The sequence below is a fragment of the Gavialis gangeticus genome, unplaced genomic scaffold (genome assembly GCF_001723915.1).
Source record: "Gavialis gangeticus isolate Ggan-Ray unplaced genomic scaffold, GavGan_comp1, whole genome shotgun sequence".
NCBI lineage: Eukaryota > Metazoa > Chordata > Crocodylia > Gavialidae > Gavialis > Gavialis gangeticus.
Genome location: NW_017729031.1, coordinates 66,618,092 through 66,640,732, shown reverse-complemented (window position 1 = coordinate 66,640,732; position 22,641 = coordinate 66,618,092). Strand labels below are relative to the sequence as shown.

At 39.0% G+C, this 22,641-nt stretch overlaps 1 protein-coding gene across 1 annotated transcript in view; it reads right to left on the bottom strand.

Annotated features, from left to right (window-relative positions):
* ZNF804A (zinc finger protein 804A) overlaps positions 1–22,641 on the bottom strand; it is a 383,608-nt gene that overhangs the window by 65,710 nt on the left and 295,257 nt on the right. The window contains exon 2 of the mRNA XM_019523061.1: positions 15,142–15,285. Coding sequence (XP_019378606.1) covers positions 15,142–15,285 — 144 coding nt within the window. The remainder of the gene's footprint in view (positions 1–15,141; positions 15,286–22,641) is intronic.

The following is a 22,641-nucleotide window of genomic DNA, read 5'->3' as shown; positions in this document are numbered from 1 at the left end:
CCCCTGCTGGCCCCTCCTGGATGTGTGCCAGAATTATTTCAGATCACTTAAATCAGTTTACATGTAATGTCTTTCCCTAACCTAATGATCCAGACCTAGCTATTAGCATTTGTTAGTTTACCCACCCAACTAATATTGCATTAGTGCCAGACAGGAATGAGAGGAAAAAAATGAGTAAAAAGTGAAAGGTTAGGAATAAGAACTTGTACTTGATATTGTGGAGAAGGGATTTTAAAGAAACAGATGAAGGTTATTAATCTAATAACAGGGGATAGTAGCAGTGATCTGAACAGACCTGAGAGTAATAAGGATGTCAGAATGGGCAGCAAGGAAAGGGATGCAATATTCATCACAGGAAACATTAGGAGTCTGAATGTTATTAAGCTTAAACTTTCATATTCAAGAAGATTCATAATTTACTTGACTTCCTAATTTTTCATAAAACTAAAGGACGCTAAATGAATCTGGAAACATTGGCATCATATTCAATATTTTACTTGCATATATTTGGATTTCAAAATAATACTGCATGTACTTTTCCACTAAGATCATATTTACACCTATTTCTTTACAACCAATCAGCTAATTAGGAAATCAGTATAGACAGGAGTAAACTTCCTCAGATGTGGGAAAAATAAAATTCAATAAGAATAATGTATATTTCTAATTAGTTATCATTACAAAAATACTGTTATGGTTTGTTTGGTAATGAAAAGATAAAATGGCCAGTTTTGCATTTTCATCATTATAATTTACTCAACAATATCCTGTTCTAAACTGTCAATCAGAAATCCCAAGTTTAAAGGATCTAAAACTCCCAAGACAGCTTATACCAAATGAAAAACCGTTTTTGGTTATGCATGTTATGAATACTACAAGAAAACTAAATCTGACTCAAAAAACACTGCAAAAATCCTCACCCACAACACACAGAAAAGAAAGTAAATTGATAGGTGAATTTTATTCTAATGGTTAAACAGGGAAATATTTCCATCACTTTTTATAGTATTAGTGCTACTGAAATTTAGAACATTGACTGTAAAGCAGAAAGTTCAGTCACAAACTGAAATAACATGTATTTTTTGGCTTTTAATTTTTCATGAAATTTGGAAGAAAAACCTTGAAATAAAATGGACCATATTCAAGTTATAGGTTAAATCCACTACATCATTTTTCTTTCCCTACAGCACTCTGATTTTTACTTATGGATCTTTGCACTTCAGGAAACTTTCAGAGGGGATGTATCATGGTACCTGCATTACTATGTCTCTACTTGTTACATTGGCTGGTGACAGCAGAGCGATAAGGCTGTAAAAACACCACCTATATCATTTTTAAACATGTAGCAAATATATTTCTGTTAGCACCAAGGAGGCATTATGCCTTCCATTCCCATCAAAAGGACTTTCCACTTGCTGCACTCACCTGGGTTTCAAGAGCCATAATTAGGTTTTTAATTTTATTTACAATGCAATCATCAGTCATTAGGCAGTCAAAGCCAATTTCAAAAATGCCATTTTTATTAACCTATTGTCTCTTATTTGGAATTCTCTTTGTGACTTTGTATTCTGTTCACATTTTTAACAGAGTAGTGATCTTGATTTCTATGCCTCACCTTCTTCATGGTCCAGTGCTGTGCTGTTGTTTTGGCAATCTAGTCCTTCTCCAGGGACCAGTATTGTCAGCATTTTTTACATGAAGTGGAAGGAAGATTTAACACAGTTCTACTGCAACATTTCTATCCCCATCCAGCATTACAAAATCAGAAGCCATATGGTAGAAGAATGTAATTAACAGGCCCAGATTTGATAGTTCTCCTTATAATTTTAACTGTTATTACTATGTAAGCTTTACAAGAAAAGGAACTCTACCTCAGAAAAACAAAAGTATAGGGAAAACATTCAAAATTACATTTAGCAAAAGCGTTTAACAGAAAAGAGGGATATTGGTTCAATTTAAATAGAAACGTTTAAATCCCAGTCTGTGTTTTATTAACAATCAAGAAAATCAAGATTTTTTGTGTATCAGGAGAAAGCAAAATGAGAAATACCATTTTTTCTCATGTGAATTGTAAACCTAAAGAAGAAATATGATTTTTTTCCTTGCTGCCTGCTGAAAACTAGTTTTACCCAGTTCAGTTGCAAGAAGCATGAACTATCTTGCAAAGTTTATAGCGAAAGTCCCATCTGTTTAAATATTTAGAGCCTGAGAAGACAAAACATTCCACAATATATTGCAGAGAATTATTTTAACAAGTTGGAAATGGACAGGTTATTTTCCATCTATGATTTCTATAAACCAAGTTCTCCTTGCACAGGAAACATATTTTTCCCATGGAAAAACCCAACAGTATTACTCTATGCATTATGGTTCCTGGCTGGTTATTCCACTTGAAACTGGGGTTTGGTGGGAGGGGCTTTGGCACTGAACTTCTCAAATTTTGGAGGATCTGCTAGTCATAGCAGTTCAGTCCAACTGAACTGCTGCATAGACCCCCAGGGATCTTGATAACAGTACAGCTCCTGCCACAGTTTCCTGAACCCAATCCCTCCCTTCAGGAAGGTTTCAGTGTACAGTGGGATCAGAAAAGATGAATGCTGAATCAAATTAGTATTCAGTTGCATTGGGGTGGCTGGCAGGCTTAAGCAGAAAATGCTGATGAGAAAGACCATTCTCTTGCCTGGCTTCTAGCTTGCTCCTTCATAAGAGTGTCTCTGAAAAGCACACAATGGATGTAGTAAAGAAGGAGCTGGTGTAGAGCCAGCGCTTTCCTTTTCTGTAGGCCATGCAGGCCTAATCAACTTCCTTTGGCCTCCCCTTTGTTTTCTCTCTATGGCTTAATTACATCCAGGTAGACACAGGGGAAGCAGATATAAAAATCAAGAGTACAAATTTAATGCCCTCATAGTATATAAAAGGTGTTCAAATAAAACCTTATGCTTATTGGGAGGGTCACAGCACTCTGCCACATTGTGCCCACAATCTTGGATTTATTCTTACCTATGAACAAATTGTTGGAATGTTTGCAAGGTTTAGGGCTCATTTTATACTGGAACTTGCACAATTCCAATGTACTTCTCTATGATTGAATAATATTTCAAAAGCCAAAAGTTCTAGGATAGCGTGATGAAAAGAAGGCAGTTGGTGAATATTTTGTGGCAATGATACCACTTGCAGATAGACTGCTGTGTTTGCCTTAGTCTGATTCTATGCCAGTTACACAGCTTGTGATGGCCAGAACCAAAAAGGTCAAATGGGCAGCTTTAACCAGAAAGATTTGCTTTCTGAGATATCTGCAAAGTGGCTGATGAAGCAGCTCCCTGTCTCTCTGAAAAAAGATTTATATATAGCTTTTTGTATTGATTTGCAGACAGCATGAACTTTAAAAAGCAGAACTGAAAATTATAATCGCAGACATAGCTGATTTACAAATTTTGTTTAGAAACAGTAAAAAACTAACAAATGTAATCACAAGATATAATTAACATAGTGGGCTGAACTTAGGTGAAGACATGTTAATCTCAGACCCTAAAGTGATGTGGTGTAATTTGCTTATTGGATAAACCCAAGCTTGGGCAGCGACTTATAATGATTTCTAACACCTTTTAACCCCATAGGATAACAGTTATAAAGTAACACTATGAATGGCTATATAACTAAAAAATTAGCATAAATAGGATATAAAAGAACATGCACGTCAAAATAACCCTTGGGAAGGACGGAAGAGAAGGGTCATTGCTGTTCCATACCGTCACGGATCTCTCTTACTTCCTAACAGAGCAGAAACCAGATGCTGACTGAGGTGCTTCCCCTGGTTCCCCCCTCCGACAGCCCAGTTCAGAGACGTCTAACTTCGGTGAATCAGCTTGACATGCATCTTCTAACCGAGTGACTATCGATAAGTTACTAACCAAGTAGAAACTCTTGGTTAATTTCTTTATCTGTTTTATTATCGTTGTCAATTTTAATCTGTATTTTTATGTTGTCTGTTTATTAGCTTAACCTTTTTACTAACTGTCATATGTGCAAACTATATCTTTTGTTGTCATAAGTAAAATTTATTCTTTTTATAAGTAAAAATTGTCATTGCTTTCCTTCCCAACATCACCTCCTCGATCCCGAACCAAAATAGCCCACTGGCTAATAAATTTGCAGTGCTCAGTGAGTCTGCAACTAAATTGCTATACTCACAGTGCCCAGCTGGCCTGTGACAACAACTTTAGACAGACCTGAAAAATACTGTTGGTCCATGCCCAAAGAATGGTTATCTTACACCCTTCAGAGTAAGTCACTTTCTGGTTTTGGAGAGAAGATGTTCCAGAGAAAGGTCTGATGCAATATCCTGGCTAATCTTATATTCGTGTTGTTATGTATCCTGCTTTGTTTTTTTCCTCTATTAGTCCCCCACAACCCCAGAAATCACAGCAGTCACCAGAAGAAACAACAATTCAATAGCTACTTTTGTCATTGTCCCTCCAGTTCGTTACTTTTCCTCCCCACAGTCATGGAATCTTCTCCCATAGTTAACCCGGCACCCTCCATTTAGAAACAAGACCAGCATCAGATTCACTATCAGCACTTTTACCCAAATAACTTCAACTCACCTCACCTCACCTATTGCTGCTCACAGTAGATTTACCTTCTGCAGCCTGGTTTTTATCAGCAAAATCACATACCCCTAAAGAATGTTATGAAGTTAGCTTTAAAAAAATGTTTTGTGCAATGAAGGTACCAGATAAGATGTTGTCATGTCAGGGGCAAAATTCCTATTTCTGTTCTGTCCTTTCTATCATTCTGAGGCTACAGAGATTAAAAAGCATTAAAATATTACATTAGAAAGGTCATGTTTCAACAGCCATAGATGACATTTTTCTTTCCCAAAATGTTGCCTCCATTGAGCTTAAGTCATTGGATAAGTCTTCATGGGGATTTCCCATCTAACAGCAGCACAAGGTCACCAGAGTTGTAATTTAATTAATTTGACTAGGCAATATCTTTAATATCATAGAGAGGTTCTTTGCCACAAGGCAGGGTAGCACCTTTAAGACTAAAACATTCTGACATTTAATATTATAGTAATTTTATAGGCATTCTTAATACACCAGATACTACTACATGATTCTTTATGCATCACAATCTTTGCTACATCTTTTAAAACGAAATCAAGACAAACTCCTTCAGCAATCCCTTACAGTCAAGGATGATTATCTTCCATGTTTGTCTAATCTGTGTGCCTGAAGATGGCTGATGAGGCCTATCCAGGACTGACAGACTCTACTGCAGCTTGGCCATGATTTCCGTGTGGGGTGGGTGGTGCTGGATTCTTGATTTGGTCCATGACATGCTGTTTGTGCTGTTCCTGCCTTTCCATTCCCTGTTGTTTTTGTGTGGTTTCAAAGTAGAGATCCCTGAAGAAGACTTTTCCTACATATGGAGTGGTCCTGGGTGATGGTCTCCCACACATTGACGTTGATGTTGCATTTTTTTAAGTTGGCTTTGAGGACGTCCCTGAAGAGCTCTCTCTGACCTCTTCTTGGCCATATGCCTTGGCTGGGAGAATAAAACTTGCTTCAGGAGTCTGGAGTCAGACATCTGGATGATATGGCCCAAAGTTGATGCTGGATGATCATCTCCTCAATACTCATGGTGTCTGCTTGCAGGAAGATGCTACCATTGGTGTATCTGTCTTCCCACTTGATCTGAAGGATCTTATGCTGGCAGCATTGGTGGTACTTCAACAATTTTAGATGTTTCCTGTATGTTGTCCATGTCTTATGTCCATATAGCAAGATGAAGAATACAACTGCTTAATGAACGATGAGCTTGGGGACTGTTCGTTAGGAGCTGGTTGGTGGAAGACCTTAGTTTTCTGAATATTAAGCTTCAGTCCCATTTTCCTGTATGCCGCAATAAAGATGTTGATGATTGCCTGAAGGTCTGTTTCCAAGTGAGCATACACTACAGCATCATCAGCATACTGGAGCTCAGTGATTGAGCTTGATGTGGGTAGCAGTAAAGTTATGCCACACAGAAGACAAACTATTGGTTATAGAAAAGCAGGCAGATTATTTGGTTTTAAGAGGAGAGTAAAGGTGGGCTTTATTATCACTTTTGGATAACAAAGTTTACTTGGAAAAAAGGATGTTTGAGTTTTATAGATAGAAGCTGCCAGTGGAAGAATGAGCATTTCCAATAAGGGATAAAGATATTTATTTAGTCTTAAAAAGAAAAAAACCCTCCACTTTGTGTATTTAAAGAAGAGCCGTACAAATCACCACTTTTTTGTTGTTTTTGTTTTTAAATTGCTTACTGTGACAGACAATTGACCGTTAGGGTGGTGAAAATATCATACTCATTCTTGTTGTGTCTTCTGTGCTGCACACATTACCTATATCAAGGTTTAATCTTAAATTTACAAATGTCTTGGGAGATATCTGAAATCTCAGCAAAACTAGAATTTTGTAAAAAACAAACTGATTTCCTTATTCATCGTTTTCATTTTTCTTTTCACTGAATATGAGCAGAGAGCTGCTTTCCAATTGGCCACAGGACAAGTATTCTGTAAGTAATCAGGCTGCAATATCTGAAAGAGCCAGGGGAGATGATGGGATAGAGAGAAAACAGAAGCCAGAGGAACCACAATTATGCAGAAAGAACAGCAATAAAATATCACACATATATGGAGAAAGAGAAGTAACAACACACACCCTTGAAACACGCATTTTGTCACCTACAACTCCTGCTTCAGTCCTTGTACTCAACTAGTTTAATTACAGGCTATGTAAAGAGAGATTATTTTCATCTACTGGACCTTTTTTATGAACCAGCCTCTAATTTTAAAAATACAATTTGCTCACATGATTTTTTGACACTTTCTGACCCCAAACATAGCCAGGATGCCTTTGAAATACATTCCTGGGATATATTCAGGATTGCCCTCCTGCTCCCAACTCCTCCTTGCCATCTTCTGCTTGACTACTGAGAACATACTCAAATGTTTTAAAGGAGGAGACATACTCAAATGTCTCCTCCATGACCTATGGCACCTCAGCTTTACCTGTCTCTCCCAGTCCTGGCCATCTCTTAGCAGAGGAGATTTTGCCACCTAGAAAAATCACATCCTTGTCCAGTCATGTGCTTAGAAAGCATAGATACTCCTCCATGCTGCCACTCCACCCTCCTTCCTTGGAAAAGGCCTGTCTGCATGGTCAAATACTTTGAAATCACAATTACCATGAGAATAAGGTTATAAAAAGATAGCAAAAAGATGTATTATAAAAAACAAGAGTAAGCCTAAGAAATCAATGACCATTTGTTGAAATAGTTATCAGAAAATATCAGAACAATAACCATTCTAAGTTAAACTTAATCTTAAACCCAAGAATAAAATTCTAACTTAGCTCAACTGGTGAGACAACAGACCCTTTCTCTGTCAAAGCTCCCTGCCACTTCTGCCTGGTAAGACACTCAGCTGTAGGTCATCAGACAGCTGTCTGATGACCTACAACTTTCCCTATACTCAGAAAGATGACACACAAAACCATGCTCAAGGCAAAGCTTAAGTATTTTTTTCTGATCTGGCTATTTACATACATCATCTATTGGATTCTTAGGGAACCCACACTACACATATAATTTCCTGCCTCCCCCGCATGCCTCTTCTCTCCACACCCCACCACCACCCACCATATATGTTTATCAGACTAAAGTATTTCCTGATCTACTTAAGACCAGGAGAATATTTGCATCCTTTTAGACATGAAAATTACTAAATACAACCCCCAAAGATGCTGTCTCTTAGTTTCCTCACTGTTGGTAATGTCCTTCTCTGACTATCCTGAATAGCCAGGTGTTACTCTTATAGAACCCTTCTTTTAAAATGTCAATTCATCATGGTCTGGAAAGGCCTGTCTAATGAGTAAACAACTCATATCAGATGGTAATTCTCAGGGATTACTTCTCTCAGGTATGAATAGGTTAGAAAGACTTAAGTCAATCACTACCCAATAAAGTCTTGGGTAAAATATAAAGATACCTCAAAATTACATGTATATTGAATATTGTAATTCATGAAGACATAGCAAATATAAGGCCAAATACAGCTTGGCACTACTTATATAGAGAGACTACACGTCATATTCATAAAACAAACTTAAGAAACATTCATGACCACACAAAACCCCCAGAACAGAGAGAATTTGTGACAACTGTATTTTAACATGTATGGTAAAATTTTCTGTGATATCAGGCTTGTTATATTGATTTAATCACATTTTCTGTTTGTTCTGATTTATTTGAACAAGATTTTTTGCAGAAAGAGGAACTAAAACTAAGATTGCATATACTTGTATGGTGTCAGGTGTCAATGGTGATCTAGGACACAAGCCTACAAACAGGCTTTCAAATTCAAGACCAAAAGCATTTTGCTTTTGTTACAGCAAAAATCCTTTGAGGAATAACCGATTCAGAAGCTCTGGTTGTATAATCTGGACTTCCTCACTGACATAACAAAGTAGGATATTACTCTGGTTCTCACAGGCTGTGAGATGAAGGTCATATACAACACATTCTGAACGTTCAGATATTAAACAAAACTTATGCATTTTGAACAATACTCACAGGAATTCCCATTTTTCCTACATGCTAAGAAGTAACATTGTTAGTAGTTCCTCAAATGGAAATGGCTCAAGATTCTCTAAAATTTTCTAAATGTATGTGATCACTATTTTCTATTTTAGAAGTGATAAGGCAGACAACAACATATTTTCAGAGATGTTATTTCTTTGTGAGACCTTTGCTGCAGTTTTAATGATAGAACACAAGAAAGAAGATTCAAGGACATCATTGCTTTTGTACTCCCTTATCAAAAGAAGGGGAACAATAAAATCCAATGATTATGTAGGCTTGATTTATTCACTACATCTGTCATTGAGCTGAGCAAGCTATTTAGGCCAACACTGTCAAATACCAAGTCCTGTTTTTAAGAAACTTTATTTTGCTTAGCTGTGATTCTGTCCCCTCCAAATAAGAACCTACCACTGCCTTGAGTTTGGAACTGCTGACATTTTTTTTCTCTCAAGAGAAACAGTAAGTTTAATCACCATGTTAAGTGCTGGTATGTGCCAGGGGCGCTGATATTGTTCTGAAAATGTCTCTAAGAGTTCCTCAAAGCTGAGAAGAGAAGTAATAGCAACAAACTCTAAAAGAAGCAAGGAATTGGTCTGAACATTTTCCAGAGAGAAAAAAAATCTCTAAAATGAAATCAGATTTGCCATCTCCTCTCTCTCTTAGCTATGGAGATTCATCGCTTACTATTTTCAGCTAGCAAAGGATTCAGACATTGTCAAACACGTTAAAGCAGAGCAAAAGCAGCACTTGAGAAAATAGTAAGGTCCACATTCAAAGAAAGCAACAACAACAACAAAAGGAAATTCCTTTCCTGGTATTCTTCAGTCAGGTTTTGTTCTTCTTAAGTTGCAGGTTAGACCATCCTCTGACAATAATATAGAAGTAAAGTTGAGATAAGGAAAATCTTCTGAAGATTTGGGATGAAGTCACAATGCCCCAGAAATCTGATGTGTTGGTGAGTTAGTGAGCTATTACTTTGTAGTATTAGTAGATTAATTAGGTAGTATTAGAGTTTATTTGCATTGGGCACGTGGATACTTGTACAGTTTTCCAGAAATTTTGTCTGGGAGGGAAAATGAGGAAATAAATGGGTAACTACTACTGGAGTGGAATAGAAAGAGAAGATGGAAGACCTGGAAGATTAGAGTGAACACAGATGTGGAAGTATTTGAATTCCTAAATGGCCGAGACTCATCTGCTAAGTCTCTGAAGTCACTGGGATACAATCTCAGGTTAAAAGAATTGCGTCCATCATAGTTCTCCCCTGAACTATGTTTCTACTTTGCAGATGAAAGGAAGGGAAAGAAGGGGATGGAAAAATTCCAGAGAGAAAAAACTCTCGGCGTATCCAGACAAGCATGCACATGCAGTATGCAGCGCTGCAGACCCACACGCTGTGCATGCAGGCATTCTCTGCACTGCTATCTTGCAGCATAGGATTTGTTTTTGTTTGGTTTATTTTATACCAGGAGATCCTGGTGTCAAAAAAAGAATCACAGTAGAAAAAAGCCGGGAGATGACTATGCAGCAGTGCGTCCTCTCCCTCCCCCCCAAAACTGGAGCCTGGCTGGCTGGAGCTACTCTGGCTGCCAGCCAGGCTCCCTGCTGCCAGATTACTACAGCTAGAGCCTCAGGAGCCCCCAAGACCCCAGGTAAGGTTGCTAGGGCTAGGTCACATGCTGGCCCCAGCATCCCCTACTCCACCCAGGACAACTTATGCCATGTCACGTGTGCATAGGTGTTCCCTGGGGACAAGGAGCAGTGTAACATATTTGTCCCCTGGGAAATGTACATGCATGCTTGTCTGAACAGGCTCTCAGAGACAGCTAAAGGCGACACTTTTGTCTCTTAACAGATAGAATATTAGGAATGAAACTTTGTGCAGTTCAACAGCTCTGTCTGAAGAGGGCACTGATAGGCAGACTATGTGTAGTGGCTTGCTTTCTTTTAGTGGACTCAAGGAATGTTCTCTCTATCTGAACTTGAAAAAACTTAAATATGAACCTGATGCATCAGCAAATTCCTATGATAGGGAAGCTACATTTAGGCAGCTACATAAGTGAACTCAATTTCAGGAGTACTGAGAATCCACAACTTCCACTGGATCTACAACTTCTACTGCTAACAGTGCAGTATTGTTTATTTCTCTATGCAAAACCATTTTAAATCTACACATGAAAACTCTTATAAATTGGTAAATATGCTTTATTATTGTTATTTCAATGGGGAGATAGCCTACTTAACTTGTCTTATTACAGAAAATTATTGCTTTGTTTGGATATAACTTGTTCTTGAGATGGGCTCAAATTAGAATTTGTACCAGAACTCCCATACATAGGGACTGGTTCACAAAATATTAAGTGGCCTAGCTTATGGATTTTTAGATGCAGGAAAAAAGCTCAGCTAATCTGTTTGTTTTATAAATTCTCTCTGTCCATAGACTGAAATTTCTTAAAGACTGTAAGTTCCCAAATATGGATACAGGGCCAGATTCAAATAGCCTTTTCAGGCACATTACTGGAGTTTAGGAAGCTTTGGATGCACTTAGCATCCTAAAAAGTAATTCAAATTGGCCACTGTGACCCTAACCAGCTACTGTGGGCCTAAATTCACCATGCACCTCTGATTTTGGAATTCAGCATCTCTACTCAGGTTCATCAGCAATTGCACACTCCACTGCTGACTAAGGTCCCTCATGATTGAAACTGTTCACTAAAAACATATTGATTCCACCTATCGTCCTGGAGTAGAATCATTAGATAGGCAAAACCCAAGGCTAACCCAGATCGCTAGCACTGAATTCAGCTCAAAACAGTGATGATGATGGTGCCTATGTTTTGCCCCCATCACAGTGATCACAGCACTTACCCAAGACAATAGAGACCTGGGTTCTAGCTGCCCCCTTCCCCGCTCCCCAAATCTTCCAGATCATGGGCAAATGCTCTAGGGCATTTATACACATACTTTTTTTTTCCAGAGATGCACTGGAGGTCTCCAGTACACACACACATAAAAATTCCTCTAATGACTAAGGGTGTTTATAAATGTGCTCCAGGATGCATTGGGGAGGAGGGATGGGGGAAGGGGGGCTGCTTTAATTAGTGCAGCTCCAAGAGGTGTGATAATTAAAAGCACCTGGATCATCATGTGCATCAGCATCCCTGCACTGAAAAATGGCAGCAGGGTGCTTTGAACTAAAGCTTGTCAACCCTAGAGGCTGCTGGAGCGTGATAAATTTCCATGCTCCAGTAGACTGGAATTACAGTGGTTTGGAGCAGGTTCTCTACACATGTATAGGAGCCCTAAGATACTGGGAAAAAGAGAAGAGACATTTCTGCCATTGTTGTGAATCACCTATGTTTAGAAATTCAGTATAAATGTACAACTGGGTGTTGTGAATCAAAAGTAAAGAGAGAAGTATAATGGATAGTTTGAGAAGCAGGAGTTGAGACAGAGGCCTATACTTCAGCATTACTCACTGGTTGGCCCCCAGTATCTCCAGACTTTCTGAATTGCCCTTTGGTGCATAGGTGTACACTGCATCCTATTCTCTTTTTAAAGTACCTACACAGAATAAGCAAGTGTCTCTGAATTTTCTCCATTAATTCTATGGATCATATTGAATGTCTCTTCTAGAGCAGTTTTCATCTAAGCTTAGGTGCATTCTGAGACGCTCTTAATACATCTGTAGTGCTAGCATGTACCCACTCAGTTAAAAAAACCCACTCAAATAAAAGCAATATGAACCACTGAACATAATTCTTATTCAGCTTCATATCTGACCTCTAGGATTCTTTTTCTGCACCCCACCTATACCTAATACAGGGAGGTTCAAATATTGCAATCTTTACTATGTTCTTATTTTTTTAGAAGTCATATAAAAGTCTGGCAGAAACTAAGTGCTGATGAGTCAGCTTGTTCTCTCCTTGTGGAGATGAAACACTCTTTATAGGGTCAGTGATGGTTTCTATTGCTTCTCTGTCTTGCTTTTCCTGTTCTCATTAAGTTCATCTCATTTTATGAGACGATTTCAAGAAAACAAATAAAAAACCTTGAGAATTTAAATTCATAAGACATAAAGAAACATTCACAAAGTTTCAAGCTAATGTTCCACCTACCTAAGGCTCCTGTCTCTGAAAATAGCCAAAATAATTTTAAACAAAAAAATTCCTATGAAAAGCAAGTGTGTAACATCCTTCCTAACCTCCATCAGTTAGATGTTACCTTACACCATAAGCAAAACAAATTATCTATATTACTCATACTTATATCCTATCTAAAATTCCAAGGGGCATGTAACCCTCTTTAAAAAAAATGTTTTCCTAAATGACAACTTGAGACTACCTTAAATAATATATAGCCTGCTGACAGATGTGAGGAAAGTTGTGGGGGGGCGGAGGAAAAACACACCTTACCAGAAGCAGCAGCATGTTAGTTCGACTTGACTTCACAGTGTCTGTATAGATCACATGCTTCAGCGGGGCTTTTTGGTGTTTTCATCCAATAGCTGATTCAATCAGCTATTGGATTAAAATACCAAAAAAGCTCCACTGAAGTGCCCGATCTATACAGAAGTTGGGCAATCTGGGTCAAACTAACACAATGCCTCTTTCTGGCATGCGCTAGGCTCAGTCCTGGAGCTTGTGAAGTTTACAGTAAAGCGCCAATTACTTTTGTTTTTTTATGTCTGTAAGCAGCTTATATTTCTAATGGAATGATTTGACTTTGCTTATAATGAAACAATACATTTGGCTTAAATAGAATAAAACTAAACTCCAACAGGGAAATTCATTTGTTAGCCAGTTTCTAAAGAACTATTTTCATTTGTCTACCATTATCCTTATGAGTTGCAATGTATGCTACATACCTAATATAAGTTACCATAAAAGTATAGAACTGTTAGTTCTAATACCATTTTGCAGTAATACAACAAATAACTTCAGAATAGAGCAAAGAAAACAAGTAGCGTCTCATTTGGAATATATTTTTCTCCTGCCCCTAATAGGATGCTATTGTTGATAAGATGCAGTATGTCTGTGGGCTTCTCCAGAAACTCCAATTATAAGGAGAGATTTGGAGTGAACTCCAATTCATTCCAGAGTGATAGAGTAATTTGTGTACATTCAAATTAAAAATGAGAGAGAGAGAGAGAGAGAGAGAGAATGCATCCCAGGAAGGATTGAATGAAAAAGACAGGGCAAATGTTAATTTGTAGAACATGGAATTCCTCAATGCAGGTACAACTGGAAAGAGAGAGGCCAATGTGATAACAGCAGAACTAAGTACTCTATAAACATGAAAATAATATAGGATATTTAGTAATATTATTTTCATAATAATACAAGATTAACTCTTTATATATTTCTATCCTTGTAGACCAGTCACCAAATAAGATGATCTAACTGAAAACACAGAGAGAAATAATATCTAGAATGGAAAATTTAAGAATGACAATAATTGTAATGGTGCCATAACACAAGTTAGAGACATTCAATTAAAATGAAAGGCAATTTAAAACTCATAAAAAAGTATATTTGTTTGTACACAGCATGCAGCTAACCCATGGAACTAACTGCCGCTCAGTTTTATTGTGTCAAGCTCTTCATTACAATGTTGGCTAAAAACGTAAGCAATATCAGTCTCTTGCTTCAGCCATAAACCAACTGCCAATTAACTTAAATCAAAAGGAAACTTCCCTTATGGGTAAATTAATAAGGACTATTAAGAAATACCTGTACATTTTTGATAAAGGTCAGAGACCATATGATTTTATGTCATAAGGCAATTCCAATAACACTAGTATCTAGTCTCTCTCAATGAAAAAGTATTTCCTGTAGTGGCACAAATCATCATAGTAATGTTCAGGACTGAGACAGAAGGAAGGTGATTGGTATAAAGAAAAATATCAGAATTTCAGAATGCTTAGTTCATCGCTTGTTTTGGGGCAAACCATTTTTCTATTTTTTTATCATCAATATGTTTTTTCAAATATAATTCATCTGAGAAATGTAAAGAAAAAGTCTAGCAAAAAGTATCTTAACTACTTATCCAGAACAGTGGAGATAATGTTTTCCCATTGCAGTTTATTGTAAGTATAGTGCAAAACTAAAATGAGAAAACATGATTTTTACAATTATGTTTTCCTGAATGGGTTTTATTACTCCCTATTTTCATTCACTGCTGGTGTCCACAGCTCCCATATTGGCATTTTGTTTCTCAAAAGCAGGCCGTTTTGAAGGTTTGCCTATCAAAGCATATTTTAAGACTAGTCCTAAGCAAACTGCATATTTCAATTCCCAGTTCTAGTGATTAGTAACTATCAACATTCTTGACAACTGTGATTTTCCATGCTGTTACTAATTCCCAATCATTTTAGTAAGAATTTAGTGTGAAATCCTGGTTGTTGATGTTAACAACAAAACTTCCACTGGCTTCAGCAGGAAGTCATCCTAGGTGTCAATAGCATTGAATAGCCTGTCTGAAGTGCATAAGTTTTTAGCAAGTTTCTCTTACCTGTTTGTGGGCGTGGTCATATGAGTTAATGTGATTGTCAAACTCCTGGTGTTTATAATACTGTTTGTCACAGAGTTCACAGTAAAAGTTGGCCTTAAGATCTTCCAAAGCTTTTGCTATAGTGTTCTCTTTTTCAGCATAATCCTGGGAAGAAAAAAACAAAAAAAACCCAGAAGCATTAGCTGTCTTTCTGATGCTAGAAACAAGTTCTCTGCTCTGCTGTTTATGCTTATTTGTCAACATTTGCACTGCAATAACTAAAGACTGTGCATATTTACTGTGTCACTCTGCACATATTTACTGTATTAGATAAGAGGCATCAAATTATGTGCACTCCAGTTTGCTGTACAATTGATGGCTACCCCGCTGTCTCTGATAGATGCAAACTTAGAGAAAGTTTTTCAATTGAGTTCTGTCTAAAAATTACAAATATTTACTACATCTAAGGCCATGGTAATGCTAATTTCTGTCAAACATAAATTCTCAAAAGATTCAGTATTTAATGCATCTAAACAGAACAACCATGAAGACAAAAATCACGCATTTAATCTAGTTTCAGGACATGTGCAATGAATGATGCTGATAAGAAAAAACTGACTTTAGTCCCCCTGTGTTTTTCTTTCTGCCTGTGTTCCAGTGGTAAAATAAGGAATAAATATGGAAAATGATTTTAGAATCAAGTGTCTTGATATTGATCGTTCTTCTGAAAAATAAAAATTTATCTATGTTTTCCTGTTTCCTAAAAAACTTTCAGGTTGGGACAAACATTTCATTCAATCCTAAGTAGTGTAATCATAACTAGTTTATAATCCACCTTCATTTGTTACAATAAATTTAGGTTGAGTGCTTGCTGTCTAAATACTAACAGGTTTGCTAACATATAATATTTCTGTTTCTCAAAATAATAAGTGCTGATTTCACATTACAAAAACATTTATGGCACAGAAAAGCATTTTAAGGAATTTAGCCTAGAAGTACTGCAGTGTGTTCTGTGTAGTAATATGTGGGAAACCATTTGGTGCCAAGTATTGCTTAGGTTGGCTGCATTTTGGAAAGCAGTGAAGATAGTATGTTCAGCCCTTGTGGGGGATAGACTGCCTCCCATTTCACAATAGTCTAAAATGCTGCTGATGGTCAGCAAAGGGATTTCCATGCCATATTGCTTGTTTGGAAAAATAAGGGTGAAGAGATTTAAGGAATATGAAGAATTCCTTAAATGGCTACTCTGGAAGTAAAATAACCCATGTACATGTAGATGTGATCCAGTACTAACTTTAGTGCTGGGTCTTCCCAGCCACTAGGAACACAGGGCAGGGTTGCAGGTACTTGGCACCCAAGTACCTGCACGTAGACACCTCCCCAAAATTGCTTAATGTGCATGAGCTTAATGCATATTAAATTTAGTCACATGTAGATGTGCCCACTGCTTCTCAAATAAAGTACTATTATCATAGTGGTGGCAGAATCTGACCCAATACTGACTAAATGGCATTAGACTTTGAAATTATATATACAAGATTGAATGCATCATAACAGAGATAGTCTTTCATTGAACCACAACAACCATGCCACAGCACCTCTTAGAATTCCTCTGCAAATTATATTTATGGTACAATTAACATGTTAATCTCAGCATAAATTGGCAGGGTTCTCAAATACACCCAATTTAAGATGCCACAAAATGGCAAATGATCCATAAAAATGTTCTACATATCATGTAGAACTTTTTTTTTTATGGCATGTATAGTTTGTATGGTACCTTATATTTAACATGTGGTCCTGGTTGACAATCAGCTGATTAACTCTCCCAGGCCAAGATTGCCAGATTCTCCAAAAGTCCCAGGAAAGACAATTCGATGATTATTGCCCCCATCCTGGGATAGGGGATGCCATAGGTTTTCCCTGCTAGGGACTTCAGACACTGGACTGCCAGCCATAGGGGATCAGAAGCTCTTCTGAGGGCTTGATCCCATTAGGGACATTAAACCCTATGCTGGTCAGCTCTGTCCAGGCTGCTGGGTGCAAGTTTTGAAGTCTCCATGGGGAGAGCTCTTCAGCTACACTGTAGGAGCCCCTGATCCCCCCTGCCTGGCAGGAAAATCCGAGTTTCTAAGCACAGAGTTTTGACAATCAGCTCATTGTCAGCCCTTGCCCAGACAGCTCAAGACCTAGTGCTGTCCAGCTCCAATTTCCTTCCAAGACAGCCACAGTTGAGCCAGATCCAGGATTGGTTAGGCCAAGGCCAATAATCAACTGGATTGTCAGCTCCAGCCCAGGACTGCACTGGGTTCTCAAATAGGTCCTAGTCTGGGTCTTTCAATCACCAGGGCTGGACTGAATCCCCCATGTGGTTCTGGGGCCAGGGATAAAATTCAGCTGATTCTTGCCCCTGGGACTGGACCAGGACTAGTTTGAAACCCAGAGCCTGAGTCAACATTCAGCTAGGTGGTGACTGCAGACAACTTGCCAGTGCAAAGGGAGCCCAGGATTATGATTCCGCTGGCAAGTCATAATGACATGATTGGTATCTGATCCCCAAATTGCAAAATTATGCTTCCTTCCATGCACGTGCCAGCAGATCCCAACAATGAGGAGATCCCTGGGGACCTGAGGAACACCTACATTGTGACTATTTTCAAGAAAGGAGCCTGAAGAGGCATCTCTAATGATGCCACTGGAAAATCCTCTGCATCGAATGGGAAGAACACCACATAAACAACTGCATCTTTGCTGAAGCCAATGTTACTAGCACTGCAGGAGTAACAGCATCACTGGACTGAACATTATATGTGGATGGCTGACCCTCGGCACCCAAAACAGGTGCGCTATTCCTGGTTTATTTGTGATCTGAGATCTCACGGTGGACAGACGAAATGTTAAAGTGCACATTGAAGGCATACCTCAGGAAAACAAATGCCTACATCAAGAGCCAGGAGGAACTGGCTGGTAACTAACTTCAGGAAAGCCACAACCTCAGCCAAGCAGCAGGCTACTTTAAGGTAAAGCACCTTGCCCTCGAAGTAGAGAAGAGACAGCAGAGGAAAGAAAAGGAGAGAAATGCCAGCCTCTGGCCTATTTTCCTTTGTGGGAAGTTTTGCAACTTCTGCAGATGGATCTGTTGTTCAAGGTTTGGATTTTTTGGTTACCTCAAGACCTACCAATAAGCCATGATAGAGATGCTTGAATTGATTGTCCTCATAACGCCAGCAGATTTCATCATGCCAGTGGTCTTAGTCATCTTAGTGCTAAGTAATTATATAGAAATCCACTACAGAAATCTCTTTATTTTAAATTAACATGTTACACTGGGAAAAAAAGGGGAAAATAAAAGACACCACTTCAACAATTAGAACTGAAGAAACAAAAAAGTGGGTGGAATCAAATAACTAAAAATGGGAGTTTGGCCAAGTACTAGGATAAAATACAATAATTTTAAAAGAAAGTGCAGTAAATTCTAGGGAAGACCAGAAGTGATCAAAACCTTATTCCAATACAAAACAGCACAGTGTCCTTCAATATATTGGACTAGCGAATTGCCCATCAAGAATGATGGATGAATTTCAAATAACACCAATGTTCACAGCAGCCTCACAGTAACCAGCCAACTGTCTTCTCACAGTAGCCTTACAGTAGCTAGGAATCTGGCTCCTGCTTTTCCTCAGCTAGCCCATCCCTCTGTCCTCCCCACCACACCGGGCTCCTAGTGCCCTTAAACAGTGTTACAGACAAAGACACACAGACAGAAAGACTAAGTCTCTCTTTCTTTCTCTCTGTAGATAGATAGATAGACATTAGCCAAGCACTGAATCAGGAAAGACTGGAACCTACTGCATTACGTATGTAACCTGATGGTGCAAACAATTTCCCATGCAAGTACTCTTCCAGCTTCAATCCATTTTCAACTAAAAGACATGGTGGGTCTAGGACAGGGCAGTTGCAACAAAGTTCTTGAACTATCTCCTTAGAGAGGGACAGAGAACAAACTATTAATAGTGATGATAAAAATACCAGACCATAAGAACTGCTGTACTTTCACAGCATATCCATTGGGATTGCACAAATAGCAATATAAGCTTAATAATAGAGATTAAAGATAAATGAAACAACATCAGGAAAAAAAAATGGTGGGGCAGATGGAGCATCCCATGGGAACATGGGGGAGGAGGCTCCCCTGTGCACTTGGTGGTGGACCCGAAAGTGGACCCAAAGTATTTCTGGTCCACTTCCAGGTCTGCCACGGAGAGTGCGGGGGAGCCCCCCCACTCCACAACTTGGCGACTGGTGCCTCCTGGGTCTGGGGGGGGAAACTGGGGTCCCATCTGCAGCCAATTGCCAAGCTGGGGGGGGCACAGGGGTTACCCTGCATGCTCGGTGGTGGACCCTCCCCCCCCCACGCTCCCCTGGGACTCTCCATCTGCCCACCATCTCAGCATTCACAAGCCATGCCTGGTACCTTGACGTACATAGATAAAACATATAGAGCTGTGTCTATGGCCAAATCACTGGTTCTCCAAATCAGAATCGAATCTTCAGATTCAGATTTAGTCAAATAGAATTGGGACAGTGATCCAAATCAGCAAATCTAATCACTGTCCCCAGAATCAGGCAAAATCTGAATAGAATACTGCCTGTTTCACACATCCCTAATATCCAAAAGCTAGAACTATTCCCTCCTAAAATTTGTATACAATCTGAACAAACCCTGTCCCAATTTCATCAAAATATTTTCAAACCCTTACTGAAATTTTGAATTATGTTTCAGTTTATTAATGAAACTCAAAACTAGATTACTTGGTTTCATGATTTTTTTTCCTAAAAAGTTTTACAGCTGTAATTCACTATCAGAGATAGACAGACAAGGTTCTTTGGGTGAATCTGCTATCTTTTATTAGAGCAACTTAAATTGTTGGGGGAAAAAAAAAAGAAAGCTTTTGGGTTTTAAAACCCTTCATTAGACTGAGGAAGTTTCTGCAGCTGGCGTGTGCTCTTCCAGGATAATCCCTCTTCCAGGAAGAGCACACACCAACTGCAGAAACTTCCTCAGCCTGACAAAGGGTTTTTAAACCCAAAAGCTTGCTTAATTTTTTTTTCCAATAATTTAAGTTGGTCTAATACAAGACAGCAGATTCACCCAAAGAACCTTGTCTGCCTATGTCCTTAGACCAACACAGCTACAACCTACATCCCCTGCAATCAGAGATATGTATTGTGATTACATCACTGAGCTCCATTTCTTTAAATCTTGTTTTCCACTATCCCCCAATCATAAACAGAGTAAAAATACTGCTCCAAGAATTTCTCAGCTTATAGAAATAACAGACTTTCAGGATACTTCTCCTCCCTTCCTGCTTTCTCATCCCAAAGACTGTCAAAAGGTAAGGTAAGATTGTCTTAAAACTTCTCATTAAGAGGACCCCAGTGCTTGTTATGATCCTTCTGCTCAGCAGCACTCAGTCTGCTTGATATATGGTCCTGCAAAGTACTAAGCATTTTTGCAAGATGTCCACTTTTTTCACTTTGTAATTACTCTACTCTTAAAGGTTTTTCAGAACTTCACAGAATGAGCCCCAGGGTAGGGGTGCTTAAATAACTAAATATGGTTAATACTAAGTGCATGTTTCATCAAAATATGCTGTTCTGTCAACATTCAAACATTTTGTGGAGACAAGCCAATTTTGGCAAAGATTTTAAAAGGTAGATTTCTGAATTCCTGGATGGAATCCTTGGTCATTTCTTATGTGACAAGGAAAGAGAGAAAAACTGGCATTTCAGAACTAAAAACAGACATTTTAATATGCTGTACAACGATGTTCAACAGGTTTCGTTTCTATGTCAATGTAAAAGGCAAGTTGATAATGGTCACAAAATGGAAATATTGTATTCCAGCCAGCTGTATTACATTTAGAAAATATACTTTACTGTGAAAGAATATTATATTGCTTAAAATGTACTACTGAAAAAGAAAATTGAGCAGGAAAATAGCAGTATTTTGAGATTAGATGCCTCTATATTCAATTAAATGAAATATCTACAGACATAATTAACAAAATCTTTCTTTCATTTATATTCATTCTGATACTTTATAAAGCTTTCACTGGAAAAATGCGTAATTTAGAAGTGTTCTTCCTTCTCTCTGTTCTGGTATAACTAAGTAAATTGAAACTTTTTTCCTTGTAAATGTATGCATATGTGCTCTTTTCTTTTTTCTTTGTAAGCAAACAATATGTTACGTACATAATGGATTTGAAGGAATCGAGAAAAAGGGAAAAACAAAATTAATGCAACCTATATTACTTTTAGTTAATTAATAATAAAGCTCCCCCCCACACCAAAGGTGCTCAGCGCAATGCGAAGTATTTTACAATTAAAAACATTTACTAAAATACTTCTCACTCTGACACTCATTCAGATCCAGTTTGGGAGTAGGTAACAAGTATTTGAGCTTTGATCCAAAAAAGGAGAGCCATTCCAAACTCATGTCTTCATTAACGAAGTGCCTTCCCAGTCAAGCCAGCTAGGCCATCATTGATCTGATTAGGCCACCTACCCAAGTCTGAGCTAGGCAATACTGAAATAATTTGAGTGTATCTTCTTTAGGTCATGCAGACATTTAGCCCGCTACAAAATACAATGGACGCGTGCACGCATTTGCAGGATGCAATCAAGGATCAAGTCGTATGACTGTAGATAGCGTCCTCGCTTGTGCACACATTCACTGGTGCTGGGAGCAGCACTGGGAATGTGTTCTAAGTATTGTTGGATGGTGGAATAGCCAGTAGAAACATGGGGGACTAGTTGGCCCAGGGTGAGAGGGGTTGGCAGGTTCATGGGAGGGGCATGTTTTCTAGGAGTTAAAAATAGCCTGGTAAGGTGTTGGGAGTTAGGAAAAGTGCAGTTCTAGGGCTGCAGCCCAAACACATTTAGTTAGATAAGGCATAGATTAGCCCAAGGGTGGGCAAAATGGCAGATCTGGCTGGCAGTCAGACTCCATTTCCCAGCAGCCCCTGCCCGCATGGCTGGGGCTGATCTCCATGGAGACCTGAGCCACAGCTGTGCTGCGACAGGGCAAGGCTGGGGTTGCCATGGAGACCGGCCCCAGGCACGCTGGCAGGGCATGTGGTAGGGCAAGGCAGGGGGCTGCTTGGGAGCTGTTGGGACAGCAGCAGGGGCAGCTTGGTCTGGGGCCAGGGCAGAGCCATAATCTGCAGTGTGTATGCTCCAGGAAGAGGTGCACAGGCAGTGGATTGCAACTCTGCCCTGGCTTCTTGCAGGGGTGATAGCCTGGTCCAGAGCTTGAGCACAGTCGCAACCTGCTGCCTGCACACCCTTGTCAGGAGCATGCAGGCTGCAAATAGCAACTCTGCCCTAGCCCTGAACCACGATGTTCATGCTGCATGATCCCAGCAGCTCCAGAGCAACCCCCTGCCCTGCTACATGCCCTGCCTGTGTGGCTGGGGCTGGTCTCCATGGCAACCCCAGCCTTGCATTGCAGATGCAGCT